A 22748-nucleotide genomic window follows, 5' to 3' on the forward strand; every position below is an offset into this window, starting at 1 on the left:
TCGCTACGGTATTATACTAAAATTTATAATTGAATGCTTATTGTTTTAGATATATAATCCGACGAAATTCGCGATCTGACTCGTTTTCTGCGAGAATCCATCAAAATTCCCGATCTGACTGGTTTTCTATTATTTTACGGCACGTTTACTCCCATTTTTCAATCTTCCTTTCCAGCAATCGATTTCGTACTTCCCGGGCTAGGCTCAGGTATTCCTCCCGGTCAGATGGGTCCGTAAATCTTTGCCATCTTTTCCTATAATCATTTTTAATATGGATAAAATCCTTCAGGAGATCCGGCGTGGTGTCATATTGGGTGCCTTGGCGGCACTGAACCCGCGGCCGGACTGCATTCTTAGTCATTACCCGTCCAGGAGCCGTTTCCAGCGCGGTCCGCACATTTGACGACGGTCCGGAATATTATTATTATTATTATTATTATTATTATTATTACTATTATGTGTTGCTGGAATGGCTGATGACAGGGAAAACCGGAGTATCCGGAGAAAAACCTGTCCCGCCACCGTTTTGTCCAGCACGAATGTCACATGGAGTGACCGGGATTTGAACCACGGAACCCAGCTGTGAGAGGCCGGCGCGCTGCCGCCTGAGCAACGGAGGATCCTTATAAATACATTAATAACAGCTAAAATCAATTGGTCTCACCTACTTCTACACCCCACCGCCGTTAAGTTTATTTACCGCCACACACACCCCCCCCCCCAAATTAAAAGAATGCTTGTTTCTTTATGTTTAAGGGAGATTCCAAACACCAATGTTCACGTCTATTACCTTCAGTTTTGAGATATAAGTATCACAATAAAAATAATTTACTTTCTGCACTTCATATCACAATACTCCCCACCCCCCAAGTGAATTTTCCCGCAAAAAATACTTGTTTCTTTAATAGTAAAGGATCTTCTTAAATACCAATGATCACGACTCTAACTTCTTCAGTTTTTTATTTATGTGTCCTCATGGAAGGAATTCAACTCCTTTACACTCCCGCCCTCCAACATGGTTTCCCCACCAAAACGCGCTTTTCTTTGTTTTTAAAGGAGATCCAAATACGAATTTTCACGTCTGTAACAACTTTAGTTTTTATTAGATGTATGTATTCTCATACAATTAAGCCAATTAATTTTTCAATTCTTCCCTCCCTCTTCATTGGATTTTCCAAGAATACGTGTTTCTTTACTTTTAAAGCAGATTGCAAATATCAAATTTCACGTCTGTAACGTCTTCATTTTTGTGATATCAGTAGCCTAATTAAAAGAATTCAACACCATTTTCAGTCACTTTACCACCCCCCTCCACCCAAGTGGTATTTCCGAAAACTAAAAACACACGTTTCTTTATGTTTAATAGAGATAAAAAATACCTTCACTTCTGTAACATGTTAAGTTTTTTAGATATACTGTAAAAATTCTCATTTTAAAATTTCACCCCTTTTCAGTTCCCCTTAAATGGAGTCTCCAAAAACAAATCAAATATGTTTATTTACATTTACAGGAGATTCCAAACACCCACTTCTTACGTCTGTAACATTTTACGTTTCCAAGATATTCTGTAGATATAGTCTTTCAAAAAATTCATCCCAATTTGTCACTCCTGTTTAACCGCCATTAATTGGATTTCCCAAAAACTAAGAATTACGTGTTTCTTTATTTTTAAAGGAGATCCCATATACAAATTTTCAGTTCTGTAATATTTTTCGTTTCTGAGATATATGTATCCCCATTAAAGGCATTCAACCCATATTTCACCCCTTTTACACCCCTCCTATTAGGATTTACAGGAAACAAATACGTGTTCCTTTATTTTTAGAGGAGATTCTAACTACCAATTTTTACATCTATAAACTTTAAAAGTTTTGAGATATAGATACACTCATTTTAAAAAATCACCCCCTTTTCACCCCCCCCCCCCCATTAATTGGATTTTCCACAAACAAAAAAATACGTGTTTCTTTATTTTTAAAGGAGATCCCAAACACCAATTTTCAGGTCTGTAATATCTTCAGGTTCTGAAATATAAGTACCCTCATTAAATGCATTCAACCCATTTTTCACCCTTTTACACCCTTCCTATTGGGATTTTCCGAAAACAAAAAATACGTTTTTCTTTATTTTTAAAGGAGATTCTAAATACCAATTTTTACATCTATAAACTTTAAAAGTTTTGAGATAGAGATACACTCATTTTAAAAAATCACCCCCTTTTCACACCCCCCCCCCCATTAATTGGATTTTCCACAAACAGAAAAATACGTGTTTCTTTATTTTTAAAGGAGATCCCAAACACCAATTTTCAGGTCTGTAATATCTTCAGGTTCTGAAATATAAGTAGCCTCATTAAAGGCATTCAACCCATTTTTCAGCCCTTTTCACTCCTCCTACTGCGATTTTCCGAAAACAAAAAAAAATACGTGTTTCTTTATTCTTAAAGGAGATTCTAAATACCAATTTTTACATCTATAACCTTTAAAATTTTTGTGATATAGATACACTCATTTTAAAATATTACCCCCCTTTTCACCCCCCGCTTAATTGGGTTTTCCAGAAACAAAAAAATAAGTGCTCCTTGGTTTTTAAAGGAGATCTAAACACCAATTTTCAGGTCTGTAATATCTTCAGTTTCTGAGATATAAGTAGCCTCATTAAAGGCATTCAACCCATTTTTCACCCATTTTCACTCCTCCTATTGCGATTTTCCGAAAACAAAAAAATACGTGTTTCCTTAATGTTAATGAAGATTCTAAATACCAATTTTTACATCAGCAATCTTTAAAAGTTTCGAGATATAGATTCACTCATTTTAAAAATTCACCCCCTTTTCACCCTCACATTAATTGGATTTTCCAAAAACAAAAAAATACGTGTTTCTTTATTTTTAAAAGAGATCAAAAGTACCAATTTTGAGGTCTGTAATATCTTCAGTTTCAGATATATAAGTACCGGTATCCTGATTAAAGGCATTCAACCCATTTTCCCCCATTTTCACCCTTTTTCACCCCTCCTATTGGGATTTTCTGAAAACAAAAAAATACGTGTTTCCTTATTTTTAAAGAAGATTCTAAATACCAATTTTCACATCTATAAACGTTTAAAGTTTTGAGATATAGATACACTCATTTTAAAATTTCACCCCCCCTTTTCACCCCCTTACCGAAGGAATATCCAAAAATCCTCTCTTAGCGAGCACCTACATCATAATGTGAATATATCCCCAAAATTTCATTTCTTTATGTCCAGTAGTTTTGGCTCGGCGATGATGAATCAGTCAGTCAGGACAAGCTATTTTATATATATATAGATTAAAGGTCAAAATTCCATGCACGTAAATAAAATTCTGGAGCTCGCTGACAACACACCAGTCTACTATCTGATTGAACGAGTTAACTGTACTTTTAAGTTGATGTTTTGGTGAGTTTTGGACGCTGTATAAGCATGTTACAAAATTGGTAAAATGCATCGAGAAGAACGCGGCATGACTAGAGCTACAATACATAAAGTAATGAGCCGTTCTCATTGCCAGTAATGTTCTCGTGACAGAACATTACGTGACAACGATTTGCATGCAACTGCTCTCAAAGCCCGTGCGTGATAACGTATATACCACAACTCAGCCGGCGTCTGTTGTCGTGCGTCTGTTGTCGTGGTCAAGGTGGGTTGAGTTTTGAAGATGGAAATATACTGCAAAGCTTCAATATATTAATTCATAAAAAATCTCTTCGTTCTCGGTTACTACTGAGAATTAAAACCAAAATGTAGGGGCTTGTTAGCAAGAACAGAACTTGGAAATTGAGAGGCGGCGATAATTCAAATGACTTGCTGCTCAGCATCCGGGAGAATCATCATCTTACTATTATTATTATTATTATTATTATTATTATTATTATTATTATTATTATTATTAAATGTAAAATGTAGATATCTTGTCCTTTTTAGGGAGGGAATGAAAACTTTTGGTAATGATAGCGATGATGGTGATGATGTGTTGCAAAGCTTCGTAACAGAAAATGGCTGAGCTATTTATCAGTATGAAATATAGTGTCGTGTACGTTTGGTGGGTATTTCGAGAGTAAATTTGAAACTCATTTATCCCATGGCCCAATGGACGATTGCCCTACTGTCTTCCTTAGCCCACGTAAATTCTATTGGAAACTAGTCAAGTCGTGTCTGATATGAGCAACTGCTAAACGCTAGATCGCAGAAGTGTGATTCCAGCTGTATGTTCGGGTGAGCCTGGAGTCACAATATACAAACACATCCGGACTGGAGGAGTCGGGAGAAGGTATGAGGGCGGGATGTAGCTGCGAAAATGTGACATCTCACAACCAGAGCCATAATGGGTTCAACAAAGGTACCCTTATTAAGTGGAATACTTTACACAATACAAATATCTCTCAGTTACGTGAATTATATTAATTTACAAGTATGTTACAACTGTGTACGGAGGGAATACGGAAAAAATTTAAGGCAATTTAATTTAATTTAATTTAATTTAATGCTTGTTACAGCATTTTCATCCCAATTACAGCAGCGTTGTGATACAAAATGAAATTACAAGTAATTATTACTTAATATAATCGAGCCTAACTTAAAAAAATATAATCTAAACTAATATTAACCTCATCCTATATATTTATTTAAAAACTGAACGTCACTTTAGACCTTCTGTGTTGCTACAAGTTTAACTACATAAATAGAAGTATCAAAACTAAATTTGAATAATTAATAACACAGTATACAGTCTACTGCAATAACATTTGGAAACACAACAAATATATAATATTAAAGAACAATACATTGGTTATTAGGACATTCACGGGAATATAAAGGGAATAAAAAGGCTGGCCGGTGCGATTCTCCATACTGACTGTCGGATCAATTATATAACATTTCCTGCTGTCGTGAATTATTTTTAAAATATTGTCACGTTTGTACTGAAATCAATAGCATTATTTTTTCCGAAATGCACTGTTATCGATACTGCATAGTCTGTAAAGTGGTGAATTTCGATGGGCATATTTCATTAAACATTTTCAAATCTAAGGCTATTTGTACAATGCGCATTAGTAAATCACATTGTAACCTTAATTATGTAATTTAATTGAACTGTGTTGTATGCTTCGCCGTAATGACAACCTATAACATGAGCAGTATTCACATTAAAATTAAATACCAAACGTTTACAGCTTCATATTGTATTGTGTGAAAACGTTGCATTGGTGTTATATGCATTCAAGCGATGTTTTCTCTCTTTTATGACCAGATTATTGTTTCATATAATCCAGGATTTTTGGAGGGTGCAGACTGTCTCGACAGTCCAGCTGTTTGGGGAACTGGACGATCTAGGCAATACAGAACAGTTATATAACATTATACACTTTTCTGTAAACAATCGTTGAAATCTCTATTTATATTGATCATTTTACGCCTCAGAATAGTAGATAATGTTGCTAAGTATACGTTGTATATGAATAAAAGCTCGATGCTAGTAGGTTTGTCTCAATAAATTAAAGCTACTATTTCTATTAAATAACTGACAGTTAATTAAGTATTGTGTACTCTCATATGACTGTATAGTCCAATGAGCAGGTCGCATTTATTTCAAAGGGTTTGTGGATATTTCTAGAAAGGCTTACTCAAGAGAAATCAGTCCTTTGTTGATGTCTTTTCTATCTTCTATACGCCGCAGTCGGCGGTTTCCTTCGAATATTTTACGCGCCATTATACAGATTTCCTTCATAATGAGAGATCCAAGAATAAATTTTCCTGGGGTTACTATCTATATTGCACATTTTGAGGCTTGTTTTGCGACATCTTCATAACATTCCATTTTGTTATGGTTACTTCTGTAAGCTCAGAAAATACCTGTTTTGGAACTCTAGAACTCGGTATTAACATGTATCCATAGCACACACATGTTAGTGTGTGCCCTCGGTACTGGTGTGTCTATATTGCCAATGATATTCTAAGGCAGGGCCTCTCAGGGTGCATGCGCGTGGTGCATGCACTGTGCACGGTGCAAAAGACGACTTGGCTTGGTTGACCAGAGTGCAGACCCCCACTCCTCGATTTGGAGCAATAGCGCTAACTCTCTCTTTCCTCACGCCTCTCTCGCTCGCTCCACCTGTCTCGCTCTCCCCCACTTGCGCCGTAGCGCTCCAAATCCGGGCTGAGTTGAGCCGAGTATAGCCGAGTAGAGCCGAGCATAGCCGAGTAGCCCAGAGACGAAGCGTTGATCCGAGCCATACCGAGCGGCACCGAGCGGCACCGATGCACAGTGCACGGAGCTCTTGCGCCTCGCTCTGCACGCGTGAGAGTTTGGGCGTTTGAGGGGCCCTGTTCTAAGGATTCATCTTAGACAGCGGTAATGTTATGGTTCAAGCTTCTTGAGGTGTCTTTGGTATAGTGTTCAACACTCAACGTTGGAATTATTATTGAACTGTTCACTGATACTTAAAGTTGTTGTAATGATGTTCTGATTGTCAAAATCTACGCAACTTTGACGGCTGAAGAATGCACCAGCATAGTCAATACGATTTTGTATCTGTGCATTAATATCATTTCTGGATTATTAATTAACAGCACTGAAGTTATACAGTAATAATCCGAACAGTTAAATAGGGTTCAGTTTTGTTACACGAGTACACGCTATCCGTTCATCCGGAGAGTATATGTTGGTCACATGTACACGGATGGATGAACACAAAGTTTGTAAAAGTATTACACCATTTAAAATGATCAAAAGCAAAGACATTGTTATACAAAGGTAATGTGCATAATTGTTTGAGTAACTTCATGTGTATCGTCGCCATAAGACCTATCTGTGTCGGTGCGACGTAAAGCCCCTAGCAAAAAAAAAAAAAAACCTTCATGTGAAACATGGAGTGACATAAACACATAATACAGTTGTTAAAGGGTAGAAGAATTAATTCCACCCAAAGCCATATTCAGGTACACTACTGTGAAATTAATTCAGTATAGCACTGTCTGTTCATCTGGAAATTCTTTGCAATCAAAAGGTTAATTTTTTGTACATGGATACGGACGCTCCTTCTGCAGTGAAAATCCGATGAAAGATTAAAGTAACTCACAACGCAATTTTGTCACAAATTACTATTAAACGTACCAAGTGAGTTGGCCGAGTGGTTAGGGCCGCGTAGTTGTGAAGTTGTATTCGTGAGATAGTGGGCTCGAATCCCTTCGCCGTCAGCCCTGAATATGATTTTCCGTGGTTTCTAATTTTTACACAAAGCAAATCAAGTGGCTGAGCTTCCCAATCCGCCACCTTCCCAATCAGAGCCCTTTCTCATTTTTGAGTCGCCGGAAATCTTCGATGTGTTAGTGAGACGTTAAAACACTAGCAAAAAAACGACATGTTCATGTTCATTACAGTTCTGATTATGTACGAATTAAGAAATTATCAGTACATTATGGAATAATTTGTGACTTCTAAGTGTATATTAAAAACTGTTTGCTGGTTTCCAAAAGAAGATCCATTTTCTCGATTTGTTGATAATTTGACCATTTCTTGTGTTCAGGGTCGGAATGGCCTAGGCAACATCTACGTATGGGCCAGTGGTGATGGAGGAGAAGACGATGACTGTAACTGTGACGGCTACGCGGCTAGTATGTGGACTGTATCTATCAACAGCGCCATAAACGACGGACAGAACGCCCACTACGACGAGAGTTGTTCATCCACACTCGCGTCTACGTTCAGCAACGGTGCCAAGGATCCCAACACTGGAGTGGTAAGTACGAGGCCCAAATCCCAGTAAGTCTAGTTCACTTAAAACGGATAATGCATTAACAGTGAGGTCGTTAACTTTATTAATCTTACTAATACAATAATAATGAAGTCTTTGTCCGTATACTCGTGTTCTTTGATGCAATTTTGAGTGGAGTTGAAATCAGGGGTTTCCAAATGGTGGTCCGTGGGCCGCATGCGGTTTGAATAGATTATTTTTGATATTTTAAAAATCCTTACTTCGATGGAAAATGAGCCCTCATAAATACCGGTGCTAGGTCTTAACCATCATAACAATGACTGTGGGATCCATACCAAGTCTTGAACTCCATGCCAACCTCACTGTGGACATTTTCTGCAAGGTAGAATGCAATGAATACCAAGAAATACTTTTTTTTTGTTAGTTGCTTTACGTCGCACCGACACAGATAGGTCTTATGGCGACGATGGGACAGGGAAGGGCTAGGAGTGGGAAGGAAGCGGCCGTGGCCTTAATTAAGGTACAGCCCCAGCATTTGCCTGGTGTGAAAATGGGAAACCACGGAAAACCATCTTCAGGGCTGCCGACAGTGGGGTTCGAACCCACGATCTCCCGAATACTGGATACTGGCCGCAATTAAGCGACTGCAGCTATCGAGCTCGGTAAGAAATACTTCAATGTGGCCATTTGTGTAAGAAGCGGATTCAATTCATTTTTCTCTCATTGGTAGTACTAGTTAGTGCATAGCCCTGCACATTTGAATAAATATTTGAGAATTACTCCTGGAAGCACAGTTCTTGAATTTTTTGGCCTCTTAAAACTGTATATCATTGTTCCTTTCACACTACTCCCACTAAATTATCCTTCTTCAAGTTTTGTTGTGAGTACATTATTCATTTCAGTTTGTCTTTAGATATTTCGTTTTCCCTTTCTTATTCACTTGTAAAATATTATTTCCTATGAACTGACATTGTTGGGTGACCTTCTTCCAAATTCAATTGTCCTGGGTATAACAGCCAGACAGAAGCGTGCAAGGAGTCAGTGACTTCACACGCGGACGACTATCCCAGGTCCACTCTTACTTTCTTGCTAACAATGTCCCTTGTTTTTGGTACTTCTTACCTTCTTGCCGTGCAGAATGCAAAGCCCTTTGAACTAAACATACCCTTTAACATATGCACTGACTGGGAGATGCTTTTATCTGATTGTTACTTCACTGATATATTTGAATTTCATCTGCTTATACCCATAGCTATGACAACACTTGCACCAAACATGTCGTTGTGGGACCAGTTTTACGTGTGCGTCATTAATAATCATCAGTACTTTATACAGATTTTCTCGACCGTGGTGTTACGTGTCCACTCTCAGTAACTTTCTATGGGATGTTTTCTCTTCTCTCCTATTCTCTTTTCTCTGAAAATATTCAACTTCTATAAAAAAAATCAACACAATACGTACCAACATAACTACATAACGCATTTTGATACAGTTTCCAGTGAACATTAGTTATATCACTGGCCTCAAAATAAATTTCCACGTGTGCGAAGCCGTGGAAAATAGGTACTAAATGATATAAAGACTTCGAAGATAAAAATTAACCCGTGACAAGCATAGCCCAGGAAGCGTCTCGGCTTGCCTAGGTGACTGATGATCGTCCAGATGGCAGCAGGTACAGGAGTGTCATAAGGTCCGTGTTATGACTACTACTGCCGTATTGCTTGGCTTTACTAGATTTTCAACCTTTGAATCCAGACAGTTCCTCAAACGAGCTTGGAATCAAACCGAATAAGAACCTGAAACGCTACCTCTATACTACTCGGCGGGAAACATAAGAAAAATTCATGTCATTAAAAATTTTGTCTTTCCAGACAGTTTTCAAAATTACTCTGGGGCGAGCGCTACGTGGATTAACCCTTGTTTTATGGATGGATGCCCTTCTCGACGCGAAACTTATTTAGATATTTGGAGGAAAGTGTGTCACTATGGAGGATTTCTACGGTGATTGGTAGTGTGGTGTGTTCTGTGTAAATGAAGATGTGTGTATCACGACTAACAAACCCCCCACCCTAGAGACAGAGAACACAGCAAGACACCACACGTAGTTAAAATCCCCGAGTTGCCTTCTAAACCAAGGACTGAAACGCTGACCATTCAATTAAGAAGCTCGAATGTGAAATAAATGTATTATTATTATTATTATTATTATTATTATTATTATTATTATTATTATTATTATTATTGTTACGGGGTTACCCGTAGAGCAGAAAGAGGTTAAAGAAGGTGCCGGGGTGAATGGGTCTATCTACAATATCAAAATCAATTTAACTTGAACAGAAGGTTATATTTTTTCAGAAAAAAAAAAACAACTTAACAATGTTCACTTGGTGAGCATAAAACATATCAGGTACAAAGTACTCTTGAAAGAAGACTAGGAAGGTCTGAAATTAGTGATTTTTACAGATCTTGGGCTTCAAGCCCGTAATTTTACAATTTCCAGAGCTCCCAACTCAAATTTACAATTCAAAAATGAGAACAAATTTAGTCAAGGGCAGAAATCCCCTAATTCAAAGAGCACTTGCTCCTAAAATTACAATATCTAGCCTTCCAGAGGCACTCTTTACAATTATAAAACTTGAAAAAGAGCTAACAGGCTCTCAGTTTCTCAAGCCTACTCAAGGCAACATTGCGTGAAAATCTCGACAATCTCTGGCCTTACAAGGCACTATTTACAAATTGAAATATTATTACACAGAGGTATCCCGTACCCAACCTACAGGGCCTTTGCGAAGAAAAAAACAGGTTAAATAAACAGCCCGAACACAAACAGAATGGAGGCGTCCACTGCGCTCCAGATAATGAAATATTAAAACCTGCAGGGCTCTCGGCCGAAGAAACAGGGGCTAATCCCAAGCTACTGAGGTGGCGCGGATGGAAATAACTTTAATAGATTACAGAAACGAAAGGTTGTAAAAACGTCGCCACCTCAAACCAAGATGAAGGGAAGCTCGAGAGGGAAGCTCACTCTCTATCCCCGATTTACAGTTAAAGCTTTATGAAGTTTACATTAGCCAGACACAAATTTACATTTTAGAAAAGTCGGTTACATCGTTAAAAAGTCGTACCTTTCCCCTCGGGTTAAGCTGCGGAGGTAGCTACGACATGAAAGATATAATTTATGTGGCCATTACCTTATAGATGTTCTGCTGCCGACGAAAGAGGCCGCCCGCCTCCTGCTTACACACACTCAGACGACGATCAATTGGCCAAGAAACTTAAAAATCCTCAGTTAATAAACCCTCAGAGAAGGTTCAAGATAATTGAAGACTAACCCAGCCACACCCTCTCAATTTAATTGGTTGATCTCAAAGTTACACTCAAAATCGAACAAGAAGCCTGTGATAGGTTGAAAATTAATTCTAGAAATTAGTGATTGGCTAGATTCAAAACTGGCGGAAAGAAAAAGGAAATATAGCCAACCCAAAAATAAATGAACATCAATCAGTTACAAAAACCTAGAAATACAAAGCTTCTTTAAATTATAAGTTCTTTCACCTTGCACCAGGGTGCATGATCATACATTTTTAGTGGGGTCATCTGTAGAAAAATGTCCAAACTTCCTGATGAATGGCAAACAAAACAAGGAGAAATTCACTCAGGTTAGGAAACTGCACAATAACAAAATTACATAATATTTCGGTGGTGACATCTTCTGATTAAAGTACTAAGTTCCTGTTGTAGTAGTTTCCACTTTATTACGATAGAGGAGTTCCTTTAGGCGCTAATTTTGAATCCGCGGCGTTGAGGTGTACCTCCCGGCACAATTATTATTATTATTATTATTATTATTATTATTATTAAGGATTATCTGAATGGTCAGTGTTGAGGCCTTCGGTTCCCGGCTGGGTCGGAGATTATAATCGCGCCTGTTTAATTCTTCCGGCTCAGGGACTGGGTATTTGTGTTTGTCCAAATACTTTCCTCTTTATATTCAGACAACACACCACACTGCCAACCACCAAAAAACACTCAGTGGTGATTACATGCCTCCATATAGGGTTAGCGTCAGAAAGGACATCCGGCCGTAAAATATCGCCAAATCCACATGTGTGGCACAGTTCAGCTGTGGGAAAAGCGGTAGAAGAGGAAGATTTATTAAGGGTTATATCCTTCAGAGACTCTGAGTAGATAGGGACAAGTCGACCAGCTAGCACAAAGAGAACGCAGAATATTAAGGATTTTAGGAAACAGATAGGTTAACGGGCAAGTACGATTGGAATCTAACGAAGAAATATACAGCAAGATAGAGCCATCAATCGCCTATTAGAAAGAAAGGAATGCTGTTCCAGGAGTATATCTTCCGTGTTACATAACATGTATAATAGCCGAAGAATAATATTAAAAACGGTAGATGGTTAGTTTTCTTTTTTTGCTAGGGGCTTTACGTCGCACCGAAACAGATAGGTCTTTTGGCGACGATGGGATAGGAAAGGCCTAGGAGTTGGAAGGAAGCGGCCGTGGCCTTAATTAAGGTACAGCCCCAGCATTTGCCTGGTGTGAAAATGGGAAACCACGGAAAACCATTTTCAGGGCTGCCGATAGTGGGATTCGAACCTACTATCTCCCGGATGCAAGCTCACAGCCGCGCGCCTCTACGCGCATGGCTAACTCGCCCGGTGGTTAGTTTTTAGTGAAGTTCTAACAGAGAGGCCTACACACGTAGATCGCAATATAATGGTAAATCTTGAGAACAGATTTAGCAGATCACGAACTTTAAGGAGAAATAGGAAGATCCGCACTAAATCTCGACGCACGCGTAACAAGAAGTTGATATTGCATATTGACTTCCACTTGTTCACTTATGAGCAGGTTATGCATCGGCTGAAAACAATATTTCCCTCGAATGGGTTTGATGTAGAACATGCAAACCTTCATAGTTATCCATTATAAACAAAAGAACAGAAAACGAATCATAATGATGAACGATCCCGTTTCTTTACAGGCTCGGGTAGGAAGCGAGGTGAGTCATTGTAGCTAGATTTTTACGACCGGTATCCTTCCTGACGTCAACCTCATTAAAGGAATTAATGAGCTGCAATAAATGGCATGTTATATGATAGAAGAAAGGGAGAGCGTAAAACCTGGCGCCGGCACATAGCCTACTCCTGTCGATAAGCATTAAGCTGTCTTCGTAAGGCTTTACGTCCCTATCCAACGGACTATACTAGACTTAACTAAAGTTGGCGTCTGACAGGTAAGTTTGGAGGGAGGAGCACTGCACGTACCATTTCCGGATGTTGCCACATTCCAGCATTCCTTTCTACATACTTTTCCCCTCGCTTCCGGCTCACTTGTTCCCTCCTTCATTCTGGCCGCTGTGATCTGTTGTAGACTACCTGGCCAGGCGGTGTCGTCCCATTTGCGATCACTCTTATACAAACAATCAGGTTCTTATCAGTGACAGTGACAGGTTTGGCAACTACCAGCAAGACGAGCTGCCCTGAAGTTTTATCTCCATGGCAACCGCAGTCGCCCCACCCTCGTTTCCATAGCAACCACACAGCCACTCCCTTTATCCCGCCTCGGCAGGCAGTAAACGGACCTCCCTCTAAGAAATGTCAGACACCAACTCTTATTATTAGCAGTATAATTACCATCAACAGCGTCATTTGCCCGCACACCATATGAGCCCTGTGGAGAAGTTTGGATTTTAATCCAGGCTTTTGACATGCAATCTAGTAATAAGAAATTATATACTTCCACCTCCACTACCCTGCCGGCTAACATTCTGATGTACATCATATCTACGGCGCGAAGCCTAAATAGACTACATACAGTTATAACTTACTTTTATTAGTTGCTTGAAAGCATCAGCTACTTCCCAGGCAATCTGGTGTGACACAAGGAAATACTTTAACGCGAAACTAAACAATCTCATGTTAAAACTTAAAATTATACAGAGAACAATATTTTTAAATCTATAAAAGAGTTAGTAATATATCAGTCAACGTGAAAATAAGGAAATCTACAAAAATTCACTTCGAACAGGTAATACAAATCGTAACAGTAAATATTAAAAATGTACCCCAGCAGAACCGGTTATTACAGCTAATTAATAATGATTTCTAGGCGAGTAATTGCTTTCCGCTCTCCACGCTATAGCAAATAGCCTACCCATCTAAATAGTTACCGTGCCCAAATGTTGCTGTCTGTGCAATGTAAGTATAGTTATAATTTTGTCTGAACACTTCAAATGTTTGGAATATACTATGTCAAAAATAGGTTCATTTCAATGTTTGTTTGTTTGTTTGTTTGTTTTATTTCTATATCACAGGAAGCCATACTTTCCAGCGTCGACTTTGTTAATGAAACATAAGACCTTTTCAGTCTATAGCAAATTTGTCTTTTTCCTTTACAGGTATGTTGTAGTGTTTTTATTACACTTTGAACTTGTGTGAAAAGCCTGAAAAGCTTTTAAGTTATGGTACGTGAAAGGAAAACGGATTTGATTAGTTTACAGGGGCGTAGCAATATTAAGGGGACCGAAACAGGGAATGACAAATTTCTCCATTAAGGTTCGCTCTATCGAAAAGTTGCATATAATACTGTTCCGGGGTATTCTGTAGAACGCAGAGGTGAAGGAAGGTGCGGGTTTGAATGCGCCTATCTACGATAGTCCAAGATTAATTTAAAACTTTAAAATAAAGGTTATATTTCTTTTCAGATATTAAATTTTAACAAAACAAGATTTCAGGTACAGAGGTAATTTTTCATAAAGTAGAAAAGCAGAAAAACCAAGAATTGGTAAATTACGTTATGAAGCTTCAAGCTCATAACTTACAAAGGTCTCAACATCACTAATATTGCGTTTGTTAGATAGACAAGGAGAGAAATCTCCTACAACACAATTTTCAAGAGTACTTTGCTCCAACGGTTACAAGTTACGGCCTTCCAAATGCACCACTCAATATTACACACATATCTATTACATTAGATGAAACGAGCCTCTATGCTCTATAATTCAATCAGGGAGACTGCACTCGCAAGCCCTAACCCCCTACTCAAGGCGACTTTTACCTTTTACACTCTCTAGGCACAACCTAAAATTTACAAGACCATATCAATTGCTTTTGTAAGTTTACACAGGGGTATCTAGTACCCATTCTACTGGGCCTTTGTGGAAATCAACAGGTTTCTCTCTTAACACACACACACACACACACACACACACACACACACACACACACACACACACACACACACAGAGTAATACGACGATCAATAAGACAAGTTAGCTCGAAAAGGCATCAGCTTTTATAACCGAGAGAAAGGTTCGAGAAAGCTCTGGACTGAAATCAGACACACCTTTTCATTTTTATTGAACAGTCGAAAAGTTATACGAAGCCTATGGTTGGCTGAAAAATTAATACACAAAATTTATTATTGGCCAGACTCCAAAGCTGGCGGGATGAGAAAGAAGTGTTGCAAACCTTGAAGTATCAAAAACAAGGAAAGTCAATTCAGTTCAGAAAACCTATAAACACAAAACTTCTTTAAATTTCTAGTTATTCCACTTTACACCAGAGTGCATGACGTAAGTTCTTTAATAGAGACATCTATAGAGAAAAGTCCAAACTTATTGAAATAGCTGTTGTAAACTCTGACACACACACACACACACACACACACACACACACACACACACACACACACACACACACACACACACACACACACACACACACACACACACACACACACACACACACACACACACACACACAAAATCCGGTCAGTTTAGGAAACCTTAAATTAACACATTACTCTATCACTTTAGTAGTGACATCTTTTGATCAACGTCCCAGCTTCTTGTACTAGGTGTTTCAAGTTTTGTATGTTAGATAGCGTTCTTCAGGCGCGTCATTTATTAAATGCACGGAGTTGAGGTGTACCTTCCGGTAAAAAAATCATTCTTTTATGTTTTATTTGCTTTTATCGTTCGAGGAATAATAACGTAGATAACGTTGTTACATTTTTGATATAATTTCTGTCAAAAAGTGTACATAACAAAAGTTATATGAAATACAGTTCCCCATCTTTCATATCTGACACATTTTTCGAGATAACGGAGTTATTAACGAATTTAGATCTTTATTTTTAAGGTAAATTTATAACAATGGTTATTATTGGTGTTTTTAGAGGTCTAACATCTAGGTCATCAGCCGTCAACGGCGAACTCCCTGACATAAAAATATTATTCATTCGTCATGGCAAGTACGTTCTTGTTCTTCTGCCGCTTTCACCACTCTGTGGGGTCGCGGGTGCAAAATATGACGCACATGTAGATATGACACTATTGTGTGTTTCTGCGGTGGTTGATAGTGTAGTGTGTTGTTTGAATGTGAAGAGGTGAGTGTTGGGACAAACAATAACACCCAGTCCTCCACTCAGAAAAAGTAATCAGACGTGATTAAAACCCCCGACCCAGCCGTGAATAGAACCCAGGCTCCTCTGAACCGAAGACCTCAACGCTACTATTCAGCCAAGGAATGTGACTTACCGTGATTACTTTATAAGATGTGAAATCGTGAGATCATTAGTCCCTAGTGATCACGATCCACACGAGTGATATCTACCTATAATTAGGTTCTCCTGGTAATCCAATAGTTTGTTCATTTATTCAACAACTAGTCAGGGAGGGGCGGTACAATTATTGCCCGGTTCCTTGCCTGAATGGTCAGCCTATTTGCTGTAGCGTGGATGAGGAGCGGAAAGCAGCTAGCCACCTAGAAATGTATAATAATAATAATAATAATAATAATAATAATAATAATAATAATAATAATAATAATAATAATAATAATAATAATAATAATAATAATAATAATAATAATATCTCTCTTTGTGGTGTAGTGATTTGTGTGATCAGTTGCCACCTCCGGAGGCGCGGGTTCGATTCTGGGCTCTGACACGAAATTTGAAAAGTGGTATGAAGGTTGGAACGGGGTTCACTCAGTCTCGAGGTCAACTGAGTAGAGGGGGTTCGGTTCCCACTTCAGCCATCCTCGAAGTGGCTTTTAGTGGTTTCCGACTTCTCCCGCAGGCAAATGCCCGGATGGTACCTAACTTAAGGCGACGGCCGCTTCTTTCCTTCTTCCTTGTCTATCCCTTTCGATCTTCCCATCCCCCTCACAAGGCCCCTGTTCAGCATAGCAGGTGAGGCAGTCTGGTCGAGGTACTGGTCCTCCTCCCCAGATTCATCCACGTGACCCACAATCTCGCGCTCCAGGACACTGCCCTTGAGGAGGTAGAGGTGGGATCCTTCGCTGAGTCCGTTAGAAAAACCAACGTTCGAGGGTAATAACCGGGTTAGGAAATAATAATAATAATATAATAATAATAATAATAATAATAATAATAATAATAATAATCGTAAGGCGATACAGTGTGCAGGCATTTTGATTTTATGCCACTTAGACTACCTCCGTGACAATTTAGACATTCCGTATCACTCTACCAGATGGTAGAGAGGCGGACTTCTTCGACGACCGGACTTTACATATTTTCTTTGTATAAAACCCAACTATGTCACCAGATATCTTCTACATACAGACATCGTACGACGTGGATTACCGAATAGATTTTTTATCTACCCTCTAATAGTCTGGCTACCTCTGCCGGGTCTGAACGCGCAAACTTCGTATCTACCATACCACTGATCCATAGAATGGGCTTGTGTGGTGTGGTGATCGTTGGGAACATGATCATAATCCTACTCGGTGAATCGGTTCTCTATAGAAAATAGGTTTCGGCTCAGTTCAAATTTGAATGTTGTAGTTTTCTTGAAGTGAGTGTGAAAAAGGAAGAACAGTATTAAGCAAACCTATATTAATATGCTTATACGAAACTTGAACTTTTAAAACATATCTCCCTAGCCACCATCTGAACTAAATACGTCTGAAAATTCAAATAGTGCTCACTACTGTAATACGTTGAAGCAGACAGCCGGGCTGAATGGCTCAGACGGTTGATTCGCTGACTACGTGCATCATAGCAATGATTCCTTGATAAACAAGTAAATACTGTTCAATCAACTCACGGAAGACAAACTGTCTGTAGGAAGGAACGAGACTAAATGTCTCCTTTTTGTGTAGCAAAGGAGTATTTTTGTGACAGTCTGAAATTGATACACGCTGCTACTTCGTTCTTGTTTCCGTTTTCATCGCGAATAACATCTACCGAGTTCTGAAGCTATCTCTTCCAGCTCCATGGCTGAATAGTCCCCTGGGTTTGATTCCTGACTAGCTCGAGGAACTTTAACCTTAAAACGGTTAATTATCATGGCTCGGGGACTGGAAGAAACAATGCCGATAATAAAGTGTTATTGTTTTTATGTCCCACTAAGTACATTTTTAGTCCGGCCCCACAGTATAGGGGGCAACGCGTCCGCCTGTCACCCTTTCAAGGGCATTAAGTGCCGTGCGTTTTTATACGTTTATTATAATTATTATTGTCATTATTGATAATATAATAATTTCGTGTGGCTACTTACTCGTATAGCATGATTCCGGCCCCACGGTGAAGGGGTAGCGTGCCTGCCTCCTACCCGGGCAGCTCAGGGAATTCTACCTGGATCTGAGGGCTGGTTTGAGGTGATTATAAATGAAGAACTAGATGACGGTGAGATAGCGACCCCGGTCAAGAAAGGCATGAATAACGGCCGCGAGGATTAGTCGTGCTGACTACACGACAGCTCATAACCTGGAGGCCTTCGGGCAGGACATGGTCTTTCGGGGCTGTGCTGCCATGGGGTTTGGTTTTGGGTTTATTATTTATAGCATAACCTTTGTAAGGCGTACCCTCTGACGAGGGTGGTTGGCATCTGCCGTAGGGTGAAGGGGGTATATTCTTTACACAGGGAAGTTCGTGATAAATCTTTGAATAAGTATCATGAACTGCCCTATTGCCGACTAAGCATTTCAATGTTACTAGTAGTTCCCTGAGTTCTCAACAGATGTCTCTAGCTACTTGCATTGGTCTTCATTGCGCTCTAGGGACAAGATACTTATTCAAGAATTTATCACGAACTTAAGTGTATCACGAACATACCTCCCTTTACCCTGTATGACAAACGACATGTTGATGTGGTGGAGGATAGTACTGTTTCGGCCGGATATGTGGCTCAGACGGTAAACTCAAGTTCGTGGGTTCGATCCTGCTCAGTTCAGTGGTATTTGAAGGTGCTCAGATAAGTCACCATCGTGTCGGTAGATTTACTGAGACGTAAAAGAACTTATTTAGGACAAAATTCTATCACTTCAGCGTTTTTGAAAACCGTAAAAATGTAGTTTAAAAATGCTATTTTTTCGGGGCGTCGACCTATAGAGATCTTTTGCCCCTACTTGCAGCATGTGATATGAACCTGCGTGCAATTGGTGTGGATGAAGTGTAAAGTGTTGAATGTGAGGAAAGTAACGTTAAGGACGACAAACACCCAGTCCACATGCCTGGGATATTAATCATTTACAATCAAAAACCCCTGACCCAGCCACCTGCTCGGTTCAGGACAATACCATCCAGCAGTAGAATGGGGCTAGATATGGGACCTGCCTTCCAGCGCAGACCTCTAATACTGACATTCAGAGAAAGCTAGTGTTTGAAATTGCCGGACGCAGTCTCTGGTGAAACGTTGCGAGTTAGATATATCGTCCCACGCTACGGTCTTCCACAGTAATACATCTCAGGTTCTACTCTTCAGTATACATTTGTCCAATACTCACGTTGCCAATAAACATATTCACTTCCATAACGTTATGACAGACAGCGTTTACGTCAATTTGTAGCTAAAGTTATTACTAGAACTAGGAATTTTAGGTGCCCATTTATGAAATTTCATATAGCCTTGTTATTCTTCACATATTAAGCCCTAACTATATACTGCATAACATTATTACGTTGGCGTTCTTTTTGGTAATAGTTGTTATCGATATATCACAAACATTGCACCTCAAAACTGATCCGTCGCTATGAATACCATCAGCACTAAACTGTTCAGCACTATCACTTATTTTCCCGGCGTTCATTTTCTGTTTCAGCATACTTGATATTGATACTACAGTAATAGGAAATAGCGTAATATTGAGTTATTTGCTAAAAACGACAATGGCAGACAACACACACACACAGTCAAAGCGTATTCTGAACCGTCACCTACTAATAATAAGAAGTTGTGTCGGTGCGACGTAAAGCCACTAGCAAAATAAACAGCAAAAAAATCCAAGAAGGCCGGCAGATAAGCAGCTGATGAAGGGCGGAAAGCTAATAGCTCAAGAATCACCAGGTTCGTAATTAAGCTTCCGATTAGTGCAGTAGCCTACAGGGAGCCTGCGATTTTAGCGACGAATTAAAGAACTACATAAAATCAAGCTTTACAGACGAAATGTTCGCCTTTCCTTGTTTAATTTCTTTAGGAATAAAATTCGGCAAAGGAGCCAAAAAGTATTAAACAAGTGTAAACTGGTACTGCAATTAAGAAAAGGTGCAAAATGTTGTAAAAAGGTGCTGCTAAAACACGGTTTGGGGAGTTAATTTTAAGTTTTCTTTGCAAGACAAGATAATTTGGGCATTCCTCTTCTCGTGACCGGAGATGCATTCTCACTGAAAATAACATTGAAATGTGATCCGATTTGACAGTTTTCTGGACATGTGATTTTAATAACATTAGGCCGATTGCAGAAACGGTATTTAAATAATGCATAACTATGACTGTCGCATTACAAATACGTTATTTATCACTTAGACAGTGTCTAAAACCTATGTTAACCGGCCATGTTTAAACACTGCCGAGAACACTGTTTAAGCTCAAATTTTAGGAGTTAATCACAATCAGAGGTTATATATCATGAAGAAATGAAATGTCGTATGGCTTTTAGTGCCGGGATATCCCAGGACGGGTTCGGCTCGCCAGGTGCAGGTCTTTCTGTTTGACTCCTGTGGGCGACCTGCGCGTCGTGATGAGGATGAAATGATGATGAAGACAACACATACACCCAGCCCCCGTGCCATTGGAATGAACAAATTAAGGTTAAAATCCCCGACCCGGCCGGGAATCGAACCCGGGACCTCTGAGCCGAAGGCCAGTACGCTGACCGTTCAGGCAACGAGTCGGACTATATCATGAAACATATTATGCAAGGGACAGTCCGGTAACTGTCAACTTGACTACAATAATTCTTGGCAACCGGTATATTATATTATATTATATTATATTATATTATATTATATTATATTATATTAGGGATACTTTCCGTGGAATTATAGGTCACTTTGACTACATCCATATCAGAATAACTTGTCCCAATCGTCAGAGGGCTGTCACATACTTGAACCGGAAAGGATTCATTTATTACATTAACTGCCAAGTAAGCACATGTAATAGTGACTACAATGTAGGCTGTGTGTGTGCGTGTGAATATTGTGCGGACAATCTTCGCGCTAATTTTAGTAAGTTTTCGGCAACTATGAGATAGGAAAAGGCAAGGACTGGGAATGAAGAGCCGTGGCTATAATAACAGCCCCAGTATTTGCCAAGTGTAAAAATGGAGAAAGTACAGAAAACAATCTTCAGGGCTGCCGATGGTGCGTTTCGAACGTATGATATCTAGAACGCAAGCTACATCTATATGGCCCGTACAACTAATTCGGTTACACAGTAATATAGTTTCATTTTTCCTTCGCAGAAGGATTCGATTACACTCACCGTAACAACACTATATTAGCGGCGAGCAGCTGTGAGCTTGCATCCGGGAGATAGTGGGTTCGAGACCCACTGTCGGCAGCCCTGAAGATGATTTTTCGTGGTTTCCCATTTTTTTGCTAGTGGCTTTACGTCGCACTGACACAGGTAGGTCTTATGGCGACGATGGGATAGGAAAGGCCTAGGAGTTGGAAGGAAGCGACCGTGGCCTTAAGGTACAGCCCAAGCATTTGCCTGGTGTGAAAATGGGAAACCACAGAAAACCATGTTCAGGGCGGCCGATAGTGGGATTCGAACCCACTATCTCCCGGATGTAAGCTCACAGCCGCGCGCCTCTAACCGCACCGCCAACTCGCCCGGTGTTCCCCATTTTCACACCAGGCAAATGCTGGGGCTGTATCTTAATTAAGACCACGGCCGCTTCCTTCCCACTCCTAGGTTTTTCCTATCCCATCGTCACCATAAGACCTGTCTATGTCGGTGCGACGTAAAACCAATAGTAAACAAAGGAACACTATAATCAGAGATACACTTCCTCATACAGTGGCGCGTTGCTTTAGTGTTGATAAAGTTATCGGACTTTATTTCCACCGAAAGCGCATGCTAATGCATAATACTCTTTAGCCACATTTGAGTAATGTGTAGGAAAATGACAGCTGACTAACGTTCGCACGCACCGAAGAATTACATTGGTTGCGACAAGCAAAGTGTTGCATGGAGTTACTACTCCAGTTAATCTCAATAACATTGTATCCCTTCATTTTAGTCGTGCTTGCAATTGGGATCTACGGTACAAATTTCCATCCGATCACTTTTTGTCACGAAGTGTTCATTAAACTACGAAAGCTTAGAATAGGTGTTCTAAGTAGTCATGTTTTATTTGTGTGTTAGTTTACTTTTGATGGATTTATTACGATCTTAAATTAAATAAAAGTAGATAATAAACATCGCTTAACTTGCATTTTATGGCACCAAGTCCAAGAGACTGGACTCTTTTGTATTTATCTCTGCTCTTATACAACAATTCGGACGACAGTTCATCGGTCTTTTATTGAACAAATTCATGCATTCATTGAATACGTCTGAGCGGGTGAGATAACAAATTCCTGTTACTCAACAATAACTTAATTTCTGGAGGAGATGGTTGATGTGCTAAGTGGATTAAATTTTTTTGCTAGGGGCTTTACGTCGCACCGACACAGATAGGTCTTATGGCGACGATGGGATAGGAAAGGCCTAGGAGTTGGAAGGAA

The 22748-nt window shown here is 39.5% G+C and overlaps 1 protein-coding gene across 1 annotated transcript in view; it reads left to right on the forward strand.

Moving 5' to 3' along the window:
• LOC136877163 (neuroendocrine convertase 2) overlaps window positions 1-22748 on the forward strand; it is a 579705-nt gene that overhangs the window by 417874 nt on the left and 139083 nt on the right. The window contains exon 9 of the mRNA XM_068228426.1: window positions 7551-7763. Coding sequence (XP_068084527.1) covers window positions 7551-7763 — 213 coding nt within the window. The remainder of the gene's footprint in view (window positions 1-7550; window positions 7764-22748) is intronic.

The sequence above is a fragment of the Anabrus simplex genome, chromosome 1, assembly GCF_040414725.1.
Source record: "Anabrus simplex isolate iqAnaSimp1 chromosome 1, ASM4041472v1, whole genome shotgun sequence".
Classification (NCBI taxonomy): domain Eukaryota; kingdom Metazoa; phylum Arthropoda; class Insecta; order Orthoptera; family Tettigoniidae; genus Anabrus; species Anabrus simplex.